Source organism: Podarcis pityusensis, assembly GCF_964106645.2.
Source record: "Podarcis pityusensis genome assembly, chromosome: 6".
In the NCBI taxonomy this organism is placed as follows: domain Eukaryota; kingdom Metazoa; phylum Chordata; class Lepidosauria; order Squamata; family Lacertidae; genus Podarcis; species Podarcis pityusensis.
The window spans coordinates 96,369,256-96,388,833 of record NC_138030.1 but is presented as its reverse complement, the minus strand read 5'-3'; the positions used below and the strand labels follow the sequence as shown (position 1 = coordinate 96,388,833).

General features: G+C 46.6%; 2 protein-coding genes across 4 annotated transcripts in view; one reads left to right on the top strand and one right to left on the bottom strand.

The window, feature by feature from the left end:
• Positions 1-2,768, bottom strand: part of RGSL1 (regulator of G protein signaling like 1) — a 63,111-nt gene extending 60,343 nt beyond the window's left edge. Inside the window, exons 1-2 of one of the 2 annotated variants that reach the window (XM_081012082.1) lie at positions 2,645-2,768; positions 2,322-2,463 (exon numbers count right to left, since the gene is read on the bottom strand). The gene's annotated coding sequence lies outside the window, so the exon portion shown is untranslated. Of the gene's footprint in view, positions 1-2,321; positions 2,464-2,644 lie in introns of those variants that run through there. The other variant, XM_081012085.1, reaches the window with a different exon arrangement.
• Positions 2,769-2,786: 18 nt separating this feature from the next.
• GLUL (glutamate-ammonia ligase) lies at positions 2,787-18,116 on the top strand. Of its 2 annotated transcripts, none has more exons than XM_081012249.1 (7): positions 2,787-2,941; positions 8,613-8,803; positions 11,366-11,527; positions 13,866-14,012; positions 14,978-15,105; positions 15,270-15,469; positions 16,231-18,116. In XM_081012249.1, exons 1-7 carry the CDS (start codon positions 2,805-2,807, stop codon positions 16,547-16,549), a joined length of 1,284 nt encoding a protein of 427 aa, XP_080868375.1. In that variant the 5' UTR covers positions 2,787-2,804; the 3' UTR covers positions 16,550-18,116. The 2 variants fall into 2 exon arrangements, with proteins under 2 accessions (XP_080868375.1, XP_080868376.1); XM_081012250.1 differs by lacking the exon at positions 2,787-2,941 and adding an exon at positions 3,422-3,548.
• Positions 18,117-19,578: the final 1,462 nt, after the last annotated feature.

Genomic DNA, 19,578 nt, shown 5'->3' with positions numbered 1-19,578 from the left:
GTGTTTCCCAGTTGTCCGTGTTTATACTACATTTTTTTAGATTTGCCTTGAGACAGTCTTGAAACCTCTGCTAGCAAGTAAACATGTTTGGAGCTAAGGGAAGTGGAGTTCTCCAAGATCCCTCGCTAGAGGGGGCTCATCTCACCCTGGCTTCAAGTCACCCAGCCTCCTGCTGTAGCTTTAGTTGGTAAACAGCCTTTGAAAATAGCTTGCGGGGGGGGGGGGGTATGAATTCTGAACAAGGGCAGCCTCCAAGACACCTAAGCACCTTCGAAGAACCTTTGTTCTGACATGCAATGAGCAGGGGGTGAGGCAAGAGAGCGAGGAAGGGACAAAAGTTGACCCCTTCTGCAATTTCCTTTCTTTGCAACACAGAGAAAGAAAGATTGGTACCAAGGAAAACTGGCTAATACTGGGAGAACACTTGATATCCCGGATTAGCAATGGAGAAAATGGATTTTTAGCAGGCGCAGCTTGTCATCTAGGAGTCAGGAAAACCGTGGCAGCCCAAATTCTCTCTTCCATGGGTGCTCCTAAACGGGGCCTTAATATTGCAACTGAGTCAAGTCTGAGGAGCACCTGTCTGGAGACACCTGACATACCTAAGAAACTCTGAATATCAAAGAAACAGATGCTGGACTAGGGACACCATCAAACTGGTCTACCGTCTCCACACCGAGTTATCTGGAGTGTGTTCTGCAACAGGCAGTTGACGAACGCAGGGAGCTGCTTTCTACCAGAGCACGGGTCAACCAGAGTGGAGGCAGCTCTCCTGGGCTTTAGGCAAGAAACCTTCCCATACGTACCTGGGGAAAGGAGACCTAATAAAAACAGGGGTGGGGTGAGCAGGGCTCCTCCTTGCCAGTTGTCTAGAAGAGGGAATTTCAGTTGGCTAGCTATGCTTGCAGAAATCCCCTTTACTAAAGGTGCAGGATCTGCACCCTCTTTTTCAGAGATGAATCTGAGAACTTTTGTGGGCAAAGTACATGCTCTACCACAGACTCATTAATTTGCAATGCCATTTTAAAGATGATAATCGTAATAATTAATCTGTGTGCCCCCCTCTCTCTGTCCCTAGCCCAGTTTCTCCCCTAGCTGAGCAATTAGGTTCAAGTGACCAGATACGAACTTGTCTGAATAATTGGAGGTTTGTCTCCACTGCGAAATAACCGACCACTTGATGGGATCCCAAACCATGGCATCAGACAAAGCACTGTCTGATGGAAGGGCTTGGAGAGTTGAAGAAGAGGCAGGGGGAGCCCAGGTGACTCAAGGTGAATGGAAGATGGGTCTGCATTAGGACTTGCCTTCCTCCATCAACTCGATCCAGCTCCTCAAAGAACAGACAGTAATGGTAGCAGCAAGCCACAGCTGCAATTTGAGGGCCAGCCCAGGGCCTCCCAGATGCTGTGAGGCTCCAATTCTCATCATCCCTGACCACTGGCTGTGCTGGATGGGGTTGGTGGCAGTTGGGAGTCCCAGGGCACATGGAGGGCGCCCTGAGCTAGCCTTGATGGCTAACAGTCTCCATGAATTGGTGCAAATCTTTCTACAAAGCCGTCTAAGGCAGGGGCCAACACTACATTTTGTAGTGAATTGTGTAAGCTAATGAGAGACTGAACAGAGAAGTGCTTGTCTTTTGTCTGACCCAAACCCACTACCAGTTGATCCCACACACACTAGCATTATCATGTGCAAAAGCAGCACAGGGTGGTATACAATCAAGTTTTACTCAAAGCATGCTAGTGGAATTAAGGCACTTAACTGAGAGCTCATGCAGACTTCCTTTCATGCTGTTTTACTGCTGAATCGAACCTGCTCAGCTTCAATTCTGCGCATTCACACTGTTTTCTGGGCTACTTGCCTCTTAGTTCCTACACAGCTCCTTCTGCTGTCAAGCAAAGTCTTTAATTCCTCATTCCCACTTGCCCAGAGCCATCATATGAGGTTCATGAGAGAAGTGCTCTCTCTCTCTCTCTCTCTGCCCCTCCATCTCCACAAAGTATAAAGTGAGTGTACACTTAAAATATTAGGCCTTTCAAAGGGGGGATGTAAGACGTGAAATCGCTTTGAGATGTTTTATGGAATGCGATTAATAAATGCAATTAAATAATATATAAAATGTTGGGATTAAAGGCATGACAATCTCTTGGCTAGGACTCGGCAGTAATAATGCAAAAAGTAGCTGGGGTGGAGGACAGGACTGTCTCAGTGGTGGCCCCAAATCTTTGGAATTCCCTCCCCAGGAAGGCGTATTAGGCCCCCTCATTGGCACTTTTAAAGAAGGGGTTTTTTAGAAAGAAAGAAGAAACTGCACCTACCCAGCACTCAGCTTTTTGTCCGACACCTTATTTGGCTTTTGCTTTAGGAGTTGTGATTGTTGCCACTGTGAATCTGTAAGGGGTTTTTTCTTTCTTTCTGATCACAAGTTTTATTACCTGATGAGTTGCATTTTCTTAAAAGCTGCAAAAAGTGGGTTGAAACAAACGCCTTGTTTTAAATTCATTAAAGACCAACCCACCCAAACAAAACAACGCAGCCCCCAGTCACCCCAGCAAAATGCAAACACGAAAAAAACCCCAAAGCAACCCGACTCCCTTCCCCTGCCTCTTGGAGCTGTTTGCGACGCTAAGATTACATGTACCGGCGTGCAAGTTCGTATGTTGTTTCAGCGAGCGCGGAGAAAGTTGCGCAAAGGCAGTTCCCGAGGTGTCAACATTTCGGAGAAAGCTCCTCCGCCAGCTGCCCGTCCTCGCTGTCCAGGACCTGCTTCTTGGAAGGAAATCCTGGCATTTTTCGTTTGCATGGCCCTTGCAGCGAGACTACACAGATGCATGAAGTGCTACGGGGAGACTGGGCTGCAATTCTCAAACCTTTGCTACAAAAAATTAAGCCCCCCGGAACTCACTGGGCTTGACTTCCAAGCAGGCGCGGCTAAGTGGTGAGACCCGGAAAGGGGCAGGGGGGAAGCCGGAGCAACTGGGGCCAAGAAGCGGCTCCCGCTTTCACTCTTGTCGTCCAATTTTCTTTTGCAGACCGCCCCCTCCCCCCTTTTTTGCACGCTCCTTGCTTTGCCTCGGACGACTCCAGCGGGGGCTCCTCAGCGGGGAGCCCAGCCTCGCCCCCCCGCCCCCGCCTTGGCGACCCCGGGCATTTCGGCTCCAAAATGAGCGCCCCCCCCCCGCTTCCTCGCGAGTCGGCCTGCCCGCAGGGCTGCCCCAAAGTAAAGGCAGCCGCGTGCGGGGAGGGGGGAGTGGAGACCCCCCCCGTCCCAGTCGGGCAATGGCTTCCTTCGGCGGGCTTGCTTTTGGGCAGGCGGGGGGGGGCTGCTGCTTGGGGCCTCCTCCCCTCCCCCCTCCCGCGTCAGCTGATCCCGCGCCGGGCCAATCCGGGAGGCGGGGCTGGCGCCGGGCAGCGCTTAAAGGGGCGGCCGGCGGCGCAGCGCCTCTAGAGCGGAGCATGGCAGCGCCCCGGCCCCACTGACCAGCCCGCCGCCTCCGCCTCCGCCTCCGCCCGCCCGCCGCGCATCCTCCGCCGCAGTCGCCCAGGTAAAGCCCGGCTGCGAGGGACGCCGAGGCTCTCCTCCTCTCCGGCTGCCGGGCGGGGGAAGAGGGAGCCGGCTTGGGAGGGATCGGGGAGCCGCGCTTCTTTCGGGTCTGCCACGATGCTGTTCACACGGGGCGAGGGCGGAGCTGGCGGAGGGGGGGGTTAAGCGTGTCCTTCGCCTGCCCGCGCATGGAGAAGGGGGGGACTCGGGGGGGGGGAGGATGTCTGGAAGCATTTGCCCCCTTGGCTTTTCGCATCTGCCTCTCCAGCCCCTTCCTTCCGCCCCTTCCCTTTTCTCCAGCTAAGCAGGTCTTGTTTCGTTTGCATTTCTCCTCAGCCGATGACATCCGCTTCTGCCTGTGCCTCTGTTTCGGGAGAGACAATGGGCGCTGTGTGCCCGGCAGGAGGCGAGGCAGGAGGCTCTCTTTCTTCTTCTTTTCCTCTGAGACACGAAAAGCAGGTTTCTCCAACCCTGATCTGTGGGGCTTCCTTGTAATCGGGAAGCAAAAGGAAGTTTTCGTGCCTGTGTTTGAGTAACGTGGGGGCAGGGAGAGGGATTGCTAAAGAAGGGCGAGCTCGAAAGAAGCTTATTTTATTCTGCATTTCTTCCGCAATCCCTTTTTACATTCCACATTTCAAAGGCATGGTAATCTCCAATCTGGTTGCTTTTTGAATTTCCAGGATCTGTAAAAACAAGAGTGTAAGTTGCTCCTGGGAGCCTGTGGAAATGCTCCTCAGCCCAGTGTGTTTGGGGTGGGGTCTCCAGGAGGGGCGAGCGCAGGCATCGCATTTCATCACTTACAGGCATACAGAAGAAGCGAGCCCCCCCTTCCCTCTGGGTCAGAGGGAGACACAGCTAGCAGGGAAAGAAGCCTCTGCCCTGGAAACTCTCCAAGGGTTGTAACTCTCTGGAGGGTCTCTGGAAGGCTTGTCTTTGAAGAGGATGCCTGGAGCAGAGGAGGACACAGTGGAAGGACCGAGGGTGGGGGTCAAAGGCATGTGCCCACACCACTTCACCTTACAGATCCATTTGGAAAATAAATCCTAAAGTAAACGTAGGTGCCATCATAGGTCATAGGACCTTGCATGTCTGTAAGGTCTAACTAAAATGCCACATAACTACAAAAGCTTGTTCATTCCCTATCAAGAGGTTTTTGAAGTGTGGCTGTGACAACCACCAGTACTGTACACTCAGTGGGGAGCTGGGCTTGGACTCCCACCTCCTTATCAGTATTTGGAGTGTGGCAAACTTGGCTTTGCCTCCCTGGCACATGGGAAATGGCCCTTCGGTTGGAGAGCACAGGAAATAAATCCTCCTGGGAGAAGTTAGACACCTCAAGATAAACAGCTTGGAAACAGTCGAGAGTGGAAATGGGGAGGCTTTGCAAAGGTGGGAACCAATGTGGTGCCATGCAGATGTTGCTGAACTGTAACTCCCATCATCCCTGGCTGGGGCTGATGGGAATCGTAGCCCAACAAGCACTTTGGGTGTCTCTGGACAAGTTTGCCATTTGTATGTACAATATCGCACGACATATATTTGTACTGCATATGGCTCAGGGCGGGTAGATGATCCAGACCTCAATGGAAGCATTCCTTTGTAGCAGTTTTTTCATGTGGAGCTACTTCATAATAAGTTTTTTGGGGGGAAACCAGTAGAAGAGCATACAGACATGTCTACCACTACATAGAATTTCCCACACAACAAAGAGTTCTGTGTTAACCTGAAAAGCTTGCATAGCATCCTGGGTAGTGGAGCTATACAGTCAGCCAGCCTCTTGATGACTATATCTGTGCAATATATTCTTGTTATATTTCATCTTCTACATTTTTAAGGAGTAAGCATAAAAGCTTTAACACTAAAAATAAAGTGGGGAGTTATTTTTCAATGGAAATTCATTATAGATATAGCTAACACTTTTCAACATAAAATAACTCTAGTCCCCAAAAGATTATACCATGATGTATTAATCTTCAAGGCGCTACAGGACTCTTTGCTCCCTCATTAAGGGAAAGTTGGATGAATGCAGAAGATAAAAGGGGAAATGCATAACAATTCAATGAAATTGTCTAATGAAGCATTGGAATGTTGTTTAATTGTGTTATTTTGCCATGCTTTTTATCACATACTAGTAGCCTTACTAGGCTGCTAATGCACATCAATTGACAATACAAATTCCTGTGTTTGGAGGAACATTAGGTTTCCAGTGTTTCAATGTCAATTTTTTGTAGCTACCAGAAAAGTACTTTTTGTGCATCCCAAACTAGAGAGATTATTAGTGGAGTTCCTGTTTAACATCAGCTAGGACCCTACAGCCTTCACAAAAGGGGACCTTTATCCACTGCAAAAGTAGTTGGAAGTGTCTGTTCCCATTACAGTATGAGCCAGTGTGGTGTAGTGGTTAAGAGCGGTAGTCCTGTAATCTGGGGAACCGGGTTCGAGTCTCCGCTCCTCCACATGCAGCTGCTGGGTGACCTTGGGCTAGTCACACTTCTTTGAAGTCTCTCAGCCCCACTCACCTCACAGAGTGTTTGTTGTGGGGGAGGAAGGGAAAGGAGAATGTTAGCTGCTTTGAGACTCCTGAAGGGGAGTGAAAGGCAGGATATCAAATCCAAACTCCTCCTCCTCCTCCTCCTCCTCCTTCTTCTTCTTCTTCTTCTTCTTCTTCTTCTTCTCTGTGTCTACTCAGAAGTAAGCCTCATTTATTTCAGTGAGACTCACAGGGGAAGTGTGTGTACTGTACATTGTACAAGAAGATTGCAGCCCTAGTTTCTCTTAAGAAAACAGCAAGTTACTGGATAAGTATTGCAAGTTCATGATCTGTTTGATTAAAGAGCAGCATACAAGCTCCCATTGGGAAGAACTTCTGATCTTGCGCCAGAGTGGTCAAGTGCTGCAGAGTGCTAGGAAGCCATCTGTGCTGTCCAGTGTAAATTCAGTACAGTGGAAAATATGCCATGCATATTTAAATCACACTTCCCAACTTGAGAAAGTTTCAGAGTTGGTCCAGGCCTTCCTGAAATCTCCTTTATACAATAGGCATCGGTTTCATGTATATCATGTTACAAGTATGGGAACAACACATTGCTGGATGGGTCTCTCAGATGCTAAAAATAGTATAAATAGCAGTACCCAGTTTACAGCAGGATGGTGCAGTTGAGTTCATTTTTTTTAGCTTTCTGCGGAATTGAGTTGTTCGAAATGTATATCTGGGAATCATGAGCTCACCTGGAATCTGGGAGTTTTGTTGTTGAAGCTGCCCCCGTGGAAGGACCTCCACATGCGGAATTATGCCATTACAAAAGTGTTTGGCACATGGGCAATGCCATGTTCACCACTGGCTTTCCTATCATGCACAATACGTATGTCTTACAAGCATGTTTCCATTCACTCAAGGTAGGAGAGATTGTGTACAGGTTCTAATGGATTTGGAAAGTCTTAAGTAGATCGTTGAGACTGCCTTTTAATATAGTTTCATCAGTAAAATATATTACTTACACTGGTTTGTTGTAGTTTTCCAGGCATGATTCAAAGTGCTGGTTATTGCATACTCGTAAAACGCTTATAATTATGGCTGGGGAGGTGTATGCAAAGGAAGGGCCTGTAGCTTGCAAGGGCCTTTAAATGGATGTGTGTGCATGGAATACTTTGCAGAATCCCTATCAAGGCCATCCCCTGTCAGTACTGGAGAGCACATTTTACCCTTATTGTTGTATTGTACCCAAGTACAGCACTTAACTATCCCTCCAATTAATTAGTAGCATTTTGCTTATATGGGAGAAATGATACCTCATTGGGACAGGTGCATGTTAAATCTTCACAGACCTATCCAGGCTGATCTGCCCCTGATCTACTCAGAATGAAGCTGGCCCCAGCCGGGCTTTTGCTTCTTGGTCATGGGGTGGAATGCTGAGAGAGAATAGGCTTCCGTTAGCCAGAGCCTGGGCTCAAAGTACCATCAGATGCTGTTATGTTCATGAGAACACCCTCCAAGGCCTTCATAACTCCTACCCTCTAACTCATCATAGCTTAGGAAGCTAAATTAGTTTCTCTCTTTAGGAGACAGATGAAAACCTTCCTGTTCAGGCATGCTTTGCGGATGTGAGATTTAATATTTTGCTGCTGAAGATTTTGCCTTGTACAATGTTTTCATGGTCTGGTTTTTATGGAGGATCTTTATTGTGCATTACCTTGGGCAGTTAATTTGGAAGGACAGTGACACATTTCTTAAAACATACCTTTTCTCACCTGGTCTAAAGGGTTTTTTGGGGGAGGGTTGTAGCTTGTGCAACTTCTTGGCATGAGTTTGTAGTAACAGCTGTTTTCAATTGTTAGCAAACAACTGATAGAACAGCAAGATACTGATATGACTCTAGAACAATTTAGATTCCTTATTTTAAAAATGGAAAGTGCAAGAAGCAGACAAATTAAAGATGGCAGTGACACACAGATTCCAGTATTAAATTGAAAAGCATCACTGGATATGACACCCTGTGCTCTCTGAATTCCAAAGTGGGCATCACTCTCTCCCAGTTTTTTATATGATGAAAGTCCTAAACACCTAGCATTGCAATACTGGAAGTGCTAATCAGGGCTGAATTATTTGGGACTGAGTGCTTCTTTTGTATAACAGTGTCCCAAGTTAGATTTTGGAATTCAGGCAATACTGCCAGCTCCTCGTTTTTTAACAGCATCGTTGCTCAACCCTCAACTGCGTATCACATCCTGACATACAGTAACTTATTTTGATTGACCCAACTGTGTTGACTGTGCAGTGTGGTCATATGTGTATATACCAGCAAAAGTGTGGCTTTCATGTCACATGAAGGTGATGCAAGTTGCCACTTCAAAGCATGGCTGTCTTTAGATTCCATTTGCCCATCCATGGCCTGATTTTCAGCCAGTGTAAATAGCTGGCAGCGCTCCACAGCTGGACTCTTAACTTGACTGGCATACTCTGCCTGGGTTACCAGAGAGCACTGATTGCAACTAGGAAAGTGTCCCTCCTTGCTTGTTGGCAGGACTCCCTTTCATGGACTCCTCCCCACCCCACTTTGCTTTACAGGCCTTCAGAAACAGCTTCTGTAGCCATGGCTACCTCTGCGAGTTCCCACCTGAGCAAAGCCATAAAGCAGATGTACATGAAGCTGCCACAGGGTGACAAGGTGCAAGCAATGTACATCTGGATTGATGGGACTGGCGAGTTCCTGCGCTGTAAAACCCGGACCCTGGAGCAAGAGCCCAAGAACGTTGAAGGTAAGCAGGCCGGTTGGCATGTGCTTCTATCCTACCTGTGAAAAAGGACTGCAAGCCATGTTGTTGTTGTTTATTGAATTTATATACCGCCCTATACCCGGAGGTCTTAAGGCAGTTCACAGAGAAGGTCAACATAAAAACCACAATATATATATATATAATCAAAATAAAAACAACAACTCTCCCCCCCCCCCCCGGTCTATTTGTGATGCCAGCTTCTTGCTCTGGCTCTGCGATGCCACCCTGTTTCTGGGCAAGAGCTGCCAGCCTAGCTAGTGACTGCCTGGTGACTAGGCAGCCCTGTTCAGGGAAGTTTTTAATGTGTGATGTTTTATCGTGTTTTAAATAATTCTCTTGAGCCACCCAGAATGACTGGGGAAACCCAGCCAGATGGGCAGGGTATAAATTATTTATTTTATTTTATTTTCTGCATTGAAGAAGAACCTGGCTCTTTCCCTGGTCTGAAACATTTTTCCATTGGGTAAAAGACTGAAAATGAGCGTGGTGGTGGTGTTTTTATGAGTTTTTATGAGTTTATAGTGCATTCCAGCTCCCCAGCCAACAATGTTTACTACAGTTCTTTGCACATTTACCTGGGAGTAAGGCCTGAACACAGTGGGACTTGCATTTGAGTAAACGTGCACACCAGGAAAACGTCAAAGTTGTCTAGTGGGATAAATGGATTGTCTGCCAAAGTTCAGTTCCTTTTTGTGCCAGATGAACCGAACGTTGGTGGAGGAGAAAAGGTGGGGAAGAGGTTTGTCTACATTTCACAAAGAAGGCAAAGTCATATCTTTTTCCTTTTAATTCCCTCTAAGACAAGTAGAGCCAAAGTGACTTCAAAAAATTGATAAACTTGAACTTCAGCCTAGGCCTTACGCCCCATTGATCAGAAGCATTATCCAGTGATTCACTGTTTACTCAAAGCTTGGGTGGGTTAGTCACCAGTGTGCAGTGTAATCCTATGTATTTCTGCTCAGAAGAACACACCACTGAATCTAATAGGACATCATAGGACATGATTCCCCTCAGACTTACAACTTTTGTGCTAAGCTTTTCCCCCAGACTCAAAACAGCTGAGCTGTCTGTCCCCCTTCTGCCCCCAGGACAGGGAGCCTGTGACCCTCCAGATGTTGTTGGATGGCAGCGCCTCCCAATCCTGACTGGACCGAGTTGGTTGGCGCTGATGTGACTCTCCACAGCATCTGCAGGGGGATTCCCATCCTCAATGAGGTCTGCTCTCTTGCAGGCTGTGCTGTGATTCTGAAATAAGCCCCAACGCGTTACACCTTTAGAGGATCCTGGGAGGGTAGTTTGTTTCGGTTGCTGGGAAATGTAACTCTGTAAACTACCATTCCGGGGTTGTGGGGGCTTCCTGATCATGCCGCTTGCTTGTTCGCTCAGTGCCTTGGTGTGCCAGTATTCATCCCTGATCTTGTGAAGGTGGCAGGAAGCAGGGGGGGGGGGGAGCCATAAAAATTTCCACTGCGCACAATGAGTTGGCCTTTTGTTTGCCCCTCCGAACAAAGCGGCCTCCCCAACACAATAAACAGCATTAGGATTTCTTCACATGTTGCCATGGAGCTGGCCAGAGATGGTTATGAAACCCGCAGAGCATGTATGGCCAATTAGAAGTATTTAGTCGAGTGCTTTGTTTTCATTCTGAGGAGCGAGCGGCTGGCACTGCTTGGTTTAAATCATTTCGCCACCTCAAGCATATGAAAGGGATCAAGCTGGCTGGCCGGCTGGATTAACCACTTTAATGCCAATTCAAATATGATTATACTGTTTGCTCATTCTCTCTCCCGCCAACTCTGAGTGCTTGTACCTGGGCCCACTCTCACGCACACATCCTGCCCTGGAGGGAACGCTTTGAAACAGAGCAAAACCAGACTCCTGGCATGAGGAACGCTGTGGGGTCAAGATCTGGGAGAGTGGGGGGAGCAGAGGCGCCTGGGGCAGGATCTGAAGCCCTGGATTATTTGCAAGCACAGCTGCCCAATGTTTTGAATCAAGTTTCTCTCTAAACCTGAGGATGTGGGGCTTCCGCTTTTAATATAATGGGTTCTGGAGCATCCTAGCTCTGTGCTGAATGGCAGGTGCTCTGCTTGGATTCTCTGATAATTGTTGTAACAAGCTGTTGGCATGAAATGGTAGCATAGGAACATGGTCACAGACACCAGTGGCAAGGTATGGCATGGTGGACGTCTAGTTTCTCTGTTTTGCGGGGGGGGGGGGTCAAGCTGCCGCCACCTTGGGCCTGTAACAGATCTTCAGTATTTCCCCCGTTAGGTGGAAAACCAACTGAAACTGTTTCCCGCATTGATACAGAAAATCCCCTTGTGTGCCAAGTTTTGTACACATTGCAGGCATCTTCCTAAACAGCTGCTCCAGAACATGATAAATCCCAAATGCACATTTATTCTGGATGCAACTTTCCTATTCCTCACAAGCAGGCCTCATTTCAGCTATAGCGGCAGCGGCACAGCCAGTTAGCATAGATTCTTTTTCTGGGAAGTAGCCGGAGTTTATCGCTAAGGCAGCCTGTGCTTCTGCTTCCAGATCTGCCAGAGTGGAATTTTGATGGCTCTAGTACCTACCAGTCTGAGGGCTCCAACAGCGACATGTACCTGGTGCCTTCTGCCATGTTCCGGGACCCCTTCCGCAAAGACCCCAACAAGCTGGTGCTCTGCGAGGTCCTGAAGTACAACCGCAAGCCGGCAGGTATGTCCAGCTCTGCTCCTTTCCCCTTCCGCTCTGCTCTTGATAGGAAAAAGAGAGTGCAGCAAAGGCCGCGCTTGGGAGAAATGAGGAACGAGTCGTAGTAATACTTAGGAAGTTCAGGCCCCGTCAACCTGAGAATGGGAGCGAGGAGATACGGCGCTTGTTCTTTTTTTAAAGGACAAAACAAATTCACAGTGGTTGGTATCTGGTGTCAACAGCTGCTAGCTAAGATGAATAAGGGAAACCTCTGTGCTTAGAGGGCAGCAGAACAGAGGACAGGATTCCTGGAACATAGGAACTTACTTCCCATGAGACATTAAGCAGCACTTTCAGGTTGTGACAAAAGATTTACCGTACAAATTAAGGATAAGCAATTTGTTTGTTTTCAATAAGATTTTTATTAAGATTTGCCCATAATACAATAAGATACCTGAGAGATAAAATGAGAAAAAGAAGCAAATGGAAAAGAGAAAGGGAAAATAGAGAAATAGAAGAGAGAAAGAAAAAAATAAAGAAAGCAGAAACAGAGAAACATTAGCAAAAATTACAAAAGAGGGACTTTGATTTTCCATCTGCTGGTCGCATACTAGAAGAAAATAGAATTATTTAAAACAATCAGTCAATTCAAGCAACTGTCTACTCCACTTTCTGATAAACAATATTTACTCTAAGTTACAAGTGTCCCATAGTCATTCATTTCCTTTTCTCACGGAAAGTCCAAAATAAGCAATTTGGTTGTGGTGTGTAAGTGTCCCCCTCTTCTTGAAGCAAGCATTTTGATCCTCTTTTATTTTCCTGCTTTTCTATGTACAAGAGTACATACACTGTCAGAGGAGAACTTGATTTGATTTGATTGCAAGTGTTTTATGCTGTAAGCACTCTGGTTGCCCCAGAGTGGCTGGGGCAACCCAGTCAGATGGGTGGGGTATAAATAAAATAATAATGATAATATTTAACCCTAGCATCCCTATATAAATGCAACAGGTAGTCTTACACCTTTTTTAAAGAGAGAAATTTAACATTTCCTTCAGGGTCTGTCTAGTCACCAAGCTGGTCCCTCCAGATGAGGATTTGGACTATGGATGGTGCTGGGTGGGTCTGATGAGAGTTGCAGTCCAAAACATCATCCAGAGGGCACCAAGTTGGGGAAGGCTGATCTAGACCAACCTTCTGTGTCCAGTAACCACAGCCATTTGCCTCCGGAAGCTCACAGTGCTGGCGTAATGTTGGCAGAAAAGCCAGTAAACATCAGATGCCACTTTCAATCCACAAGACATTCATTCTTCCAGCTGCGTCGGCTGATCTGTTGGATGCATGCATAGCTCCCCCCATGCTTCTTTCTCGCAACATATTGAACACAGTCATTCTTCTCTTTTAACCACTGCCTCGCCTTCCTGCAGAATCCATTTGCAGCTTGGAGCCATGACACTGTAGTTACCATGGTGATAACACCGTTGCCAAGGTGACATTTCAAGCACTCCGTTAAACATAACTGTTTGGGTTTGATCCCAGTGTTCAAGATAGTTTAGCTGCAAAGTCTAGATCCCAGTTTAGCTAGAAGCTTTTGGAATGGAATTGGGCAATCTCTCCCAGCTTCCATTCTTGATATGGGAAATGAGCCTAGTGATCCACTTTCCAGGATGACTCTGTGGTTTAATTGGAAAGAACCACAAGACGCTCTGGCCTTTACTGATAGATTGCAACACTTTCTACAGTTCTGAATGGTGTTATTATGTTTTGCTGATCTATGTTGCCCTGATGTCTTACAATATGGTGAGGGATGCGGGTAGCGCTGTGGTCTAACCCACTGAGCCTCTTGGGTTTGCCAATCAGTAGGTCGGTGGTTCAAATCCCCATGATGGGGTGAGCTCCCATTTCTTGGTCCCAGCTTCTGCCAACCTAGCAGTTTAAAAGCACGCCAGTGCGAGGAGGTAAATAGGTACCACTGTGGTGGGAAGGTGAACAGCATTTCCGTGCACTCTGGTTTCCATTACGGTGTCCCATTGCACCAGAAGCGGTTTAGTCATTCTGGCCACATGACCTGGAAAGCTGTGGACAACGCTGGCTCCCTCTGCCTGAAAGCGAGATGAGAGCCACAACCCTATAGTCGCCTTTGACTGGACTTAACCGTCCACAGGTCCTTTACCTACCTTTTACCTATGACATGGTGGTATATATTCTTAAACTCTTTTGTAAAGACTCTTGATTAACCGTCACCCGCTAGCATTTCCCCCATGCAGCGGAGAGGCATGAGAAAACTACCTGCAAGTTCCTTCAGGCAGAGCTTGTGGTGTGGTACAAGTAATACTAATTTGCCTTACACACGTTTTTCTCCCAGAAACAAATTTAAGGTCCACTTGTAAAAGGATTATGGACATGGTGTCTAACCAGAACCCCTGGTTTGGGATGGAGCAAGAATATACTCTTCTGGGAACAGATGGACATCCCTTTGGCTGGCCTTCCAATGGCTTTCCCGGACCACAAGGTAAAGACGCTGCAAAGGAAGACCACGGATGGTCTTGAGTTCCTAAGAGCAAATTGCAACCTGCCGCAGCTTAGCAACAGAACTTGTGCTTTGTCTGCACAAATGATGGGGGTTTTAAGTGGCAGTTGGTGCTGAGCTGGGTGGAACATTGGCCTATCTTGGCAGAAGGATATTCACTGTTGTAAAGTGTGGATGATAAAATTGTAAGGCCTTTGTTCACATGCTAATGGTGGGACTTTGAAGTTGCTCCACGTTGCATTTTCCTCTTAGACTTGCATGTGTACAGCATTGCTAGGGACACATCACCTCTAGGCTGAGCACTTTCAGTGCAGTGCAGAATTACAGTGGTACCTTGGTTTATGAACTTAATCCCTTCCAGAAGTCCATTCTTAAACCAAGGCGTGCTTTCCCATAGCAGCAGGGGACTCGATTTACACTCAACAGGAAGCAGAACATGTTCTTATTCCAAGTCAAAGTTCACAAACCAAAACACCTACTTCCGGGTTTGCAGCGTTCTTAATCGAAGTTGTTCATAAACTAAACTGTTCTTAAACCAAGGTACCACTGTATTAATTCCATGGTTTATGTGCCACCTTTCAAGGCAAGGCCATCAGTTTGCATAAAATAGTAACTGCACAGTTTGCCTTACTGCATGGCTGGATGTGAGTGGTAGAGACACAATTCTTAAGGTTGCATCCACCACATCCCTCCAGGTAATATGCAAATAAGAGTCTGAGGCTGCATTTGATGTAGGATTCAAAGATGGCATTTAGAAACATTTGCAAAAGAAAAGAACAGTGACCAACTTTGGCTCCACCAAATATATGAGCCGGATGAATGCCTGTCATGATTCCTGTAATGATATTACAGGAGACCCTTTGCAAAGATGTATAGTCATGTACTGAACATGGTGGTTAGAGATGCTGACTCACCCGTGGACTCCTCTTTCTTCTGGCATTCTGCAGGGCCATACTACTGTGGTGTTGGAGCAGACAAGGCCTATGGCCGAGACATTGTGGAAGCCCATTATCGAGCCTGCCTATATGCTGGTGTGAATATTGGAGGCACAAATGCAGAAGTGATGCCAGCACAGGTAGATATTGGAGCCAAAATCCCGAAACGAATGTTGGTCTCTCTGCCTTGGGGTTCTTTGCAGGCGTAGTAGTGTACAGGCTGTGAACAGCATCGTGCAGACCAGTCTGCGCCTCCCTTTCTCTGTGCCAATCCTGATTTGAAACCGTCTTCTCTCTTCTGTAGTGGGAGTTCCAGGTGGGCCCCTGTGAAGCAATTGACATGGGAGACCACCTCTGGGTTGCTCGATTCATCCTTCATAGAATATGTGAAGACTTTGGAGTCATTGTGTCTTTTGACCCCAAGCCCATCCCTGGGAACTGGAACGGAGCTGGATGCCACACCAACTTCAGCACGAAGCTCATGCGAGAGGAGGGAGGCCTCAAGTGAGTGTGTCTTCAGACCTGGGGAGTTTTTTCTTAGGAGAGGATTAGGAAGACAGATCGTGACAGCTTAGGGCAGTACACCTTAAACAACATAGTGCAGCCACTTGTTCCAAAAAAAAGCCTTCCAAATTCTGCAGGAATTTAAAATACCCAAGCATGCAGGTATATCACGACAATATACAAAACAGAAAGGAGATCGGTACATTTTAATGTGCCTGTATTTTTCTTCTTCTGGTACAGAGTATGACTAGGCAATAGAGGGAAATGCATCGTTTTGCAATAGCCTACTGCTTTGATATTATCGGCTTTCTTGAGCTGCTGTTGTTGAGAAATATCTTTGTGGTTCGGAGGCTCAAAAAAAATCTACTAAAGAATTAACTGGTGTCTGAGCACGTATCAAGAATGGGGCTGTGTGCATGTTGCAGTTCTATGGGTCTGGAGAGGTGCCAAATGCAGCAGTGAGCACAACATCCAGTTTCCCTTTTAAATGCACACATGCTATTTTAATATATTTTTTATGATTTTTTAGAATAGGTGGACTTCAGCCACCAAATACTAGATTTGCTTTCTGTGCTTCTAAGGAATTGCAGCACGCACACGCGCACACACAGAGACACACAGATCCTAACTCCAATAATAGTGACCTGTGGCCTTGAGCAAAAGTTGACTCTCCCGATGATGTGCTAATGCTGTCCTGCAACTAAAGAGATTTGGAGGCCCCTCTGGCGATCTCAGCATCCTGCCTCTTCTCCTTTCCACAGGCACATTGAAGAAGCCATTGAGAAGCTGGGCAAGCGCCACCAGTACCACATCCGTGCCTACGACCCCAAAGGGGGGCTGGATAACGCCAGGCGCCTGACCGGCTTCCATGAGACATCCAACATCAATGAGTTCTCTGCTGGGGTAGCCAACCGTGGGGCCAGTATCCGCATCCCGAGGAAAGTGGGCCAAGATAAGATGGGCTATTTTGAAGACCGCCGACCCTCCGCCAACTGCGACCCATACGCCGTGACCGAAGCTCTCGTCCGCACTTGTCTCCTCAACGAAACTGGGGACGAGCCCTTTGAGTACAAGAACTAAGGGAATTCTGTCCCACACAGGAACCCCCCCATTCCCTTCCCCCTTCTGCATTTTCTAGATGTTAATTCTGAGGGCATGAGATAATACCATGTCTGTGCCTCCCCCAAATTTACCCTCTTGTTTCTTCTGGGTGGAAGAGGGAAGTCTTAGTCTCTTTCAGTGTTTATTCTGTCGTTTGAGAGGCCAGGAAAAGGAAGAGTAGGCATTAGAGGAAACAGTCCCCAGTTAACCACTATTTTTGTCTAATCCATCTGTATGTCTTGACAGGATTTCGGGCACTTCCAGGGACAGACAGCACAGTGAGGGGGGGATGCTTAAGAAAAATATGTGCGAGGCCCATTTGTTGTGCTCCTCACCCAAATGTGCCCTTGGTGAGCCCTGCTGAAAGGAACAGAGAGGCAGAGTGAGGGGAGCCTTTGGCGCATCATTTGTTCACTTCAGTGGCGCTTGAAAATTGAGGCGTTCCGCAGCTCACCATGGAAAATAGGAAGGTGGCTTAACCCATACATAGCCTGGGTCCACACCCAATCTCTCTCATGGGCAGAAGGGTGTTTTAATAGCCCCTTATTATGAGATAGAGGGGCATTATGGCATGCCAACCGTGGGGCAGTGTTGGGCATTCTTGCAACCTGTGGTCAGTTGTCGTCCCCACAAGACCAAGTCTTATTCAAAAGCTGTTGCAACATGTTTGATCTGTTTTGGAAGCTGTCTTGACTTTTCTGTTTCTAACACAGAGTGAAGTAGTATTTTTATATTTTAATGCCTGAAAAGGAAAAAAAAGTTTGTGTTTCTTTTCTTTCAAAAAGGTCCACTCAATCAGCCATTTGCAAAAAGGCTGAGTTTGCTACAGGTGTCTGTTGGTTAAGACTTGCGTACAGGATCGAGGAAGGGGGTAAGGAGAAAAGATGGGGAGGGGAGAGAGAGAAAAAGAAAAAAGAGCTGCATGTTTCACCTTCAAGAGCAGCTTTGATGGCTTGTTATAAGCAAGGGGTATCCGTTTACAAGTTTATAAGTGAAAATAGGTATTAATTTTTTAATTTAAACTGGAGCCACCGGGGTTGTCTCAGCAAGGCCGCGTGCAGCTAGTTGTGGCAACAAGATACAACCGTGCTTCAGACAAAAGGAGTTGGCTGGTCAACTTGAACCATGTTATTTGACAAGTATTTGGCGGGGGGGGTGGGGGTGCGGGAGCAGGGTCAAGGAGTGTGTTAAAATCTCCAGTAGGATTTGCATGTTGGCTTTTGATGACTGCACCAATGAAGGAAGAACAGGTGGGAAGCAAGGTTTTTAGAGATTTTTAAATAACATGTTTTTAGGGGTTTCTAAAGTTGTACAGTTTGGCAGAGGCCACCGCTGCTCCTGTTAGGTACATCCTGGTACATCCAGAAATGCTTCTGCCAGGACTCCACTAATAAAACAATAGTTGCGCTCAGAGGTAATAATGCTAGTGGGTTCAAACGTTCCGGGATTTTGTACGTTGGTATCTTGGATGGTGCCAGTCATCTTCCGCTGCATTTGGACTTGAAAATAGGGTGGGGTTTTTTGTAATAAAAATTTAAAAATCAAACCTAGTTGCAATTTTCTGCCTCCCTCTTTTCCATGTCTGCCTGTGTGTACTTGGCTTAATTCATACTGGGGGTGGGAAACCTCAGCTGCCAGGGGCAGTTGCAGTTCTCACCAGACAGAGTACTTGCCCCAAACCTGGATCTAGGCATCCAAGGATTATCCTTTTTTTGTGTGTGCCTACAGTTTTCCTTTAACCAAACAAAATCAACATTTTTGTCATCGAGGAGAATCCACTGAGCAATATGCAGAAAAAAATTCCTCCCTACTGAGTAACATAAACTCATCCATCAGGTTATGATTAGTCAGCATGACTTTGAAGAGCAAAGAGACTCCCCACAGAGATGTGTCTGGCCCCATGCAATGTTTACCAGTGCCGAAGATGCACCTCTTTAGGCTTTTATGATTTAAATTTATTTTAAACTGTTTTTAATGTTGCATTCTAGATTATTGATCCAACCTGGGACCTTAGAGTGAAGGGTGGGTGATAATAATAATAATAATAATAAATAATAACAACAACAACAATAACAATAATAATAATAATATAATGGTGATAATAATAGTTTAATAATACAGATTAATATAGGCCAAAGTGTGCTTGTCCTCACTTTCTCATATGATTTGATGGCCTAAGAATGCCCAGATCAGGCTAATGTTCTCCTTAAAATGTGGTGCTCAGAACTGGACACAGTACTTCACTTGTGGCCTGACAAGTACATAATGGAGTGGATCTATTACTTCTTGTGATCTGGGCTCTATGCTTCTGTTAATACAGCCCAAGGCAGTGATAGCTGTTAAAAGCATGCACATTTCATTGCTGGTTCATTGATGCACAGTTTGTGATCAACTAAGATGCCAAGATCCTCTTCATATGTGCTGCTGCTAAACCAGGTCTCCACCATCCTATACTTCTCCCCTTGATTTTTTTTTTTTAAACCAATGGTACCTAACTTCAGGTCTTTACATTTATCGCTGTTGAATTTCATCATCTTGGTTTCAGCCTAGTGTTCCCACTTGCCAAAATCATTTTTAATTTTGGTTCTCTCTTCCATGGTGTTAGCTATGCCCTTGTGTCACCTGCCTCTTTGAATTAGCATTGCCCTCTTGTCGTTTATAAAAATGTTGAAAATCACAGAGCCTGGGATAGCAACCTGTAGCACTCCACTCAATGCAGGCGTCCCCAGCCTGCGGCCCTCCAGATGTTTGGCCTACAACTCCCATGATCCCTAGCTAACAGGACCAGTGTTCAGGGATGATGGGAATTGTAGTCCAAAACATCTGGAGGGCCAAAGGTTGGGGATGCCTGACTCAATGCATCTCCCCCATGTTGACACAGAGCCATTAATGAGCACTTGCTGGGCATGGTTGTGTGAATCCACTTATCAATAGTCTCATACAACCTACATTTTACCATCTTTTCAACAATTATCCCTTGGGAGACTGTCAAACGTTTTGTTGAAATC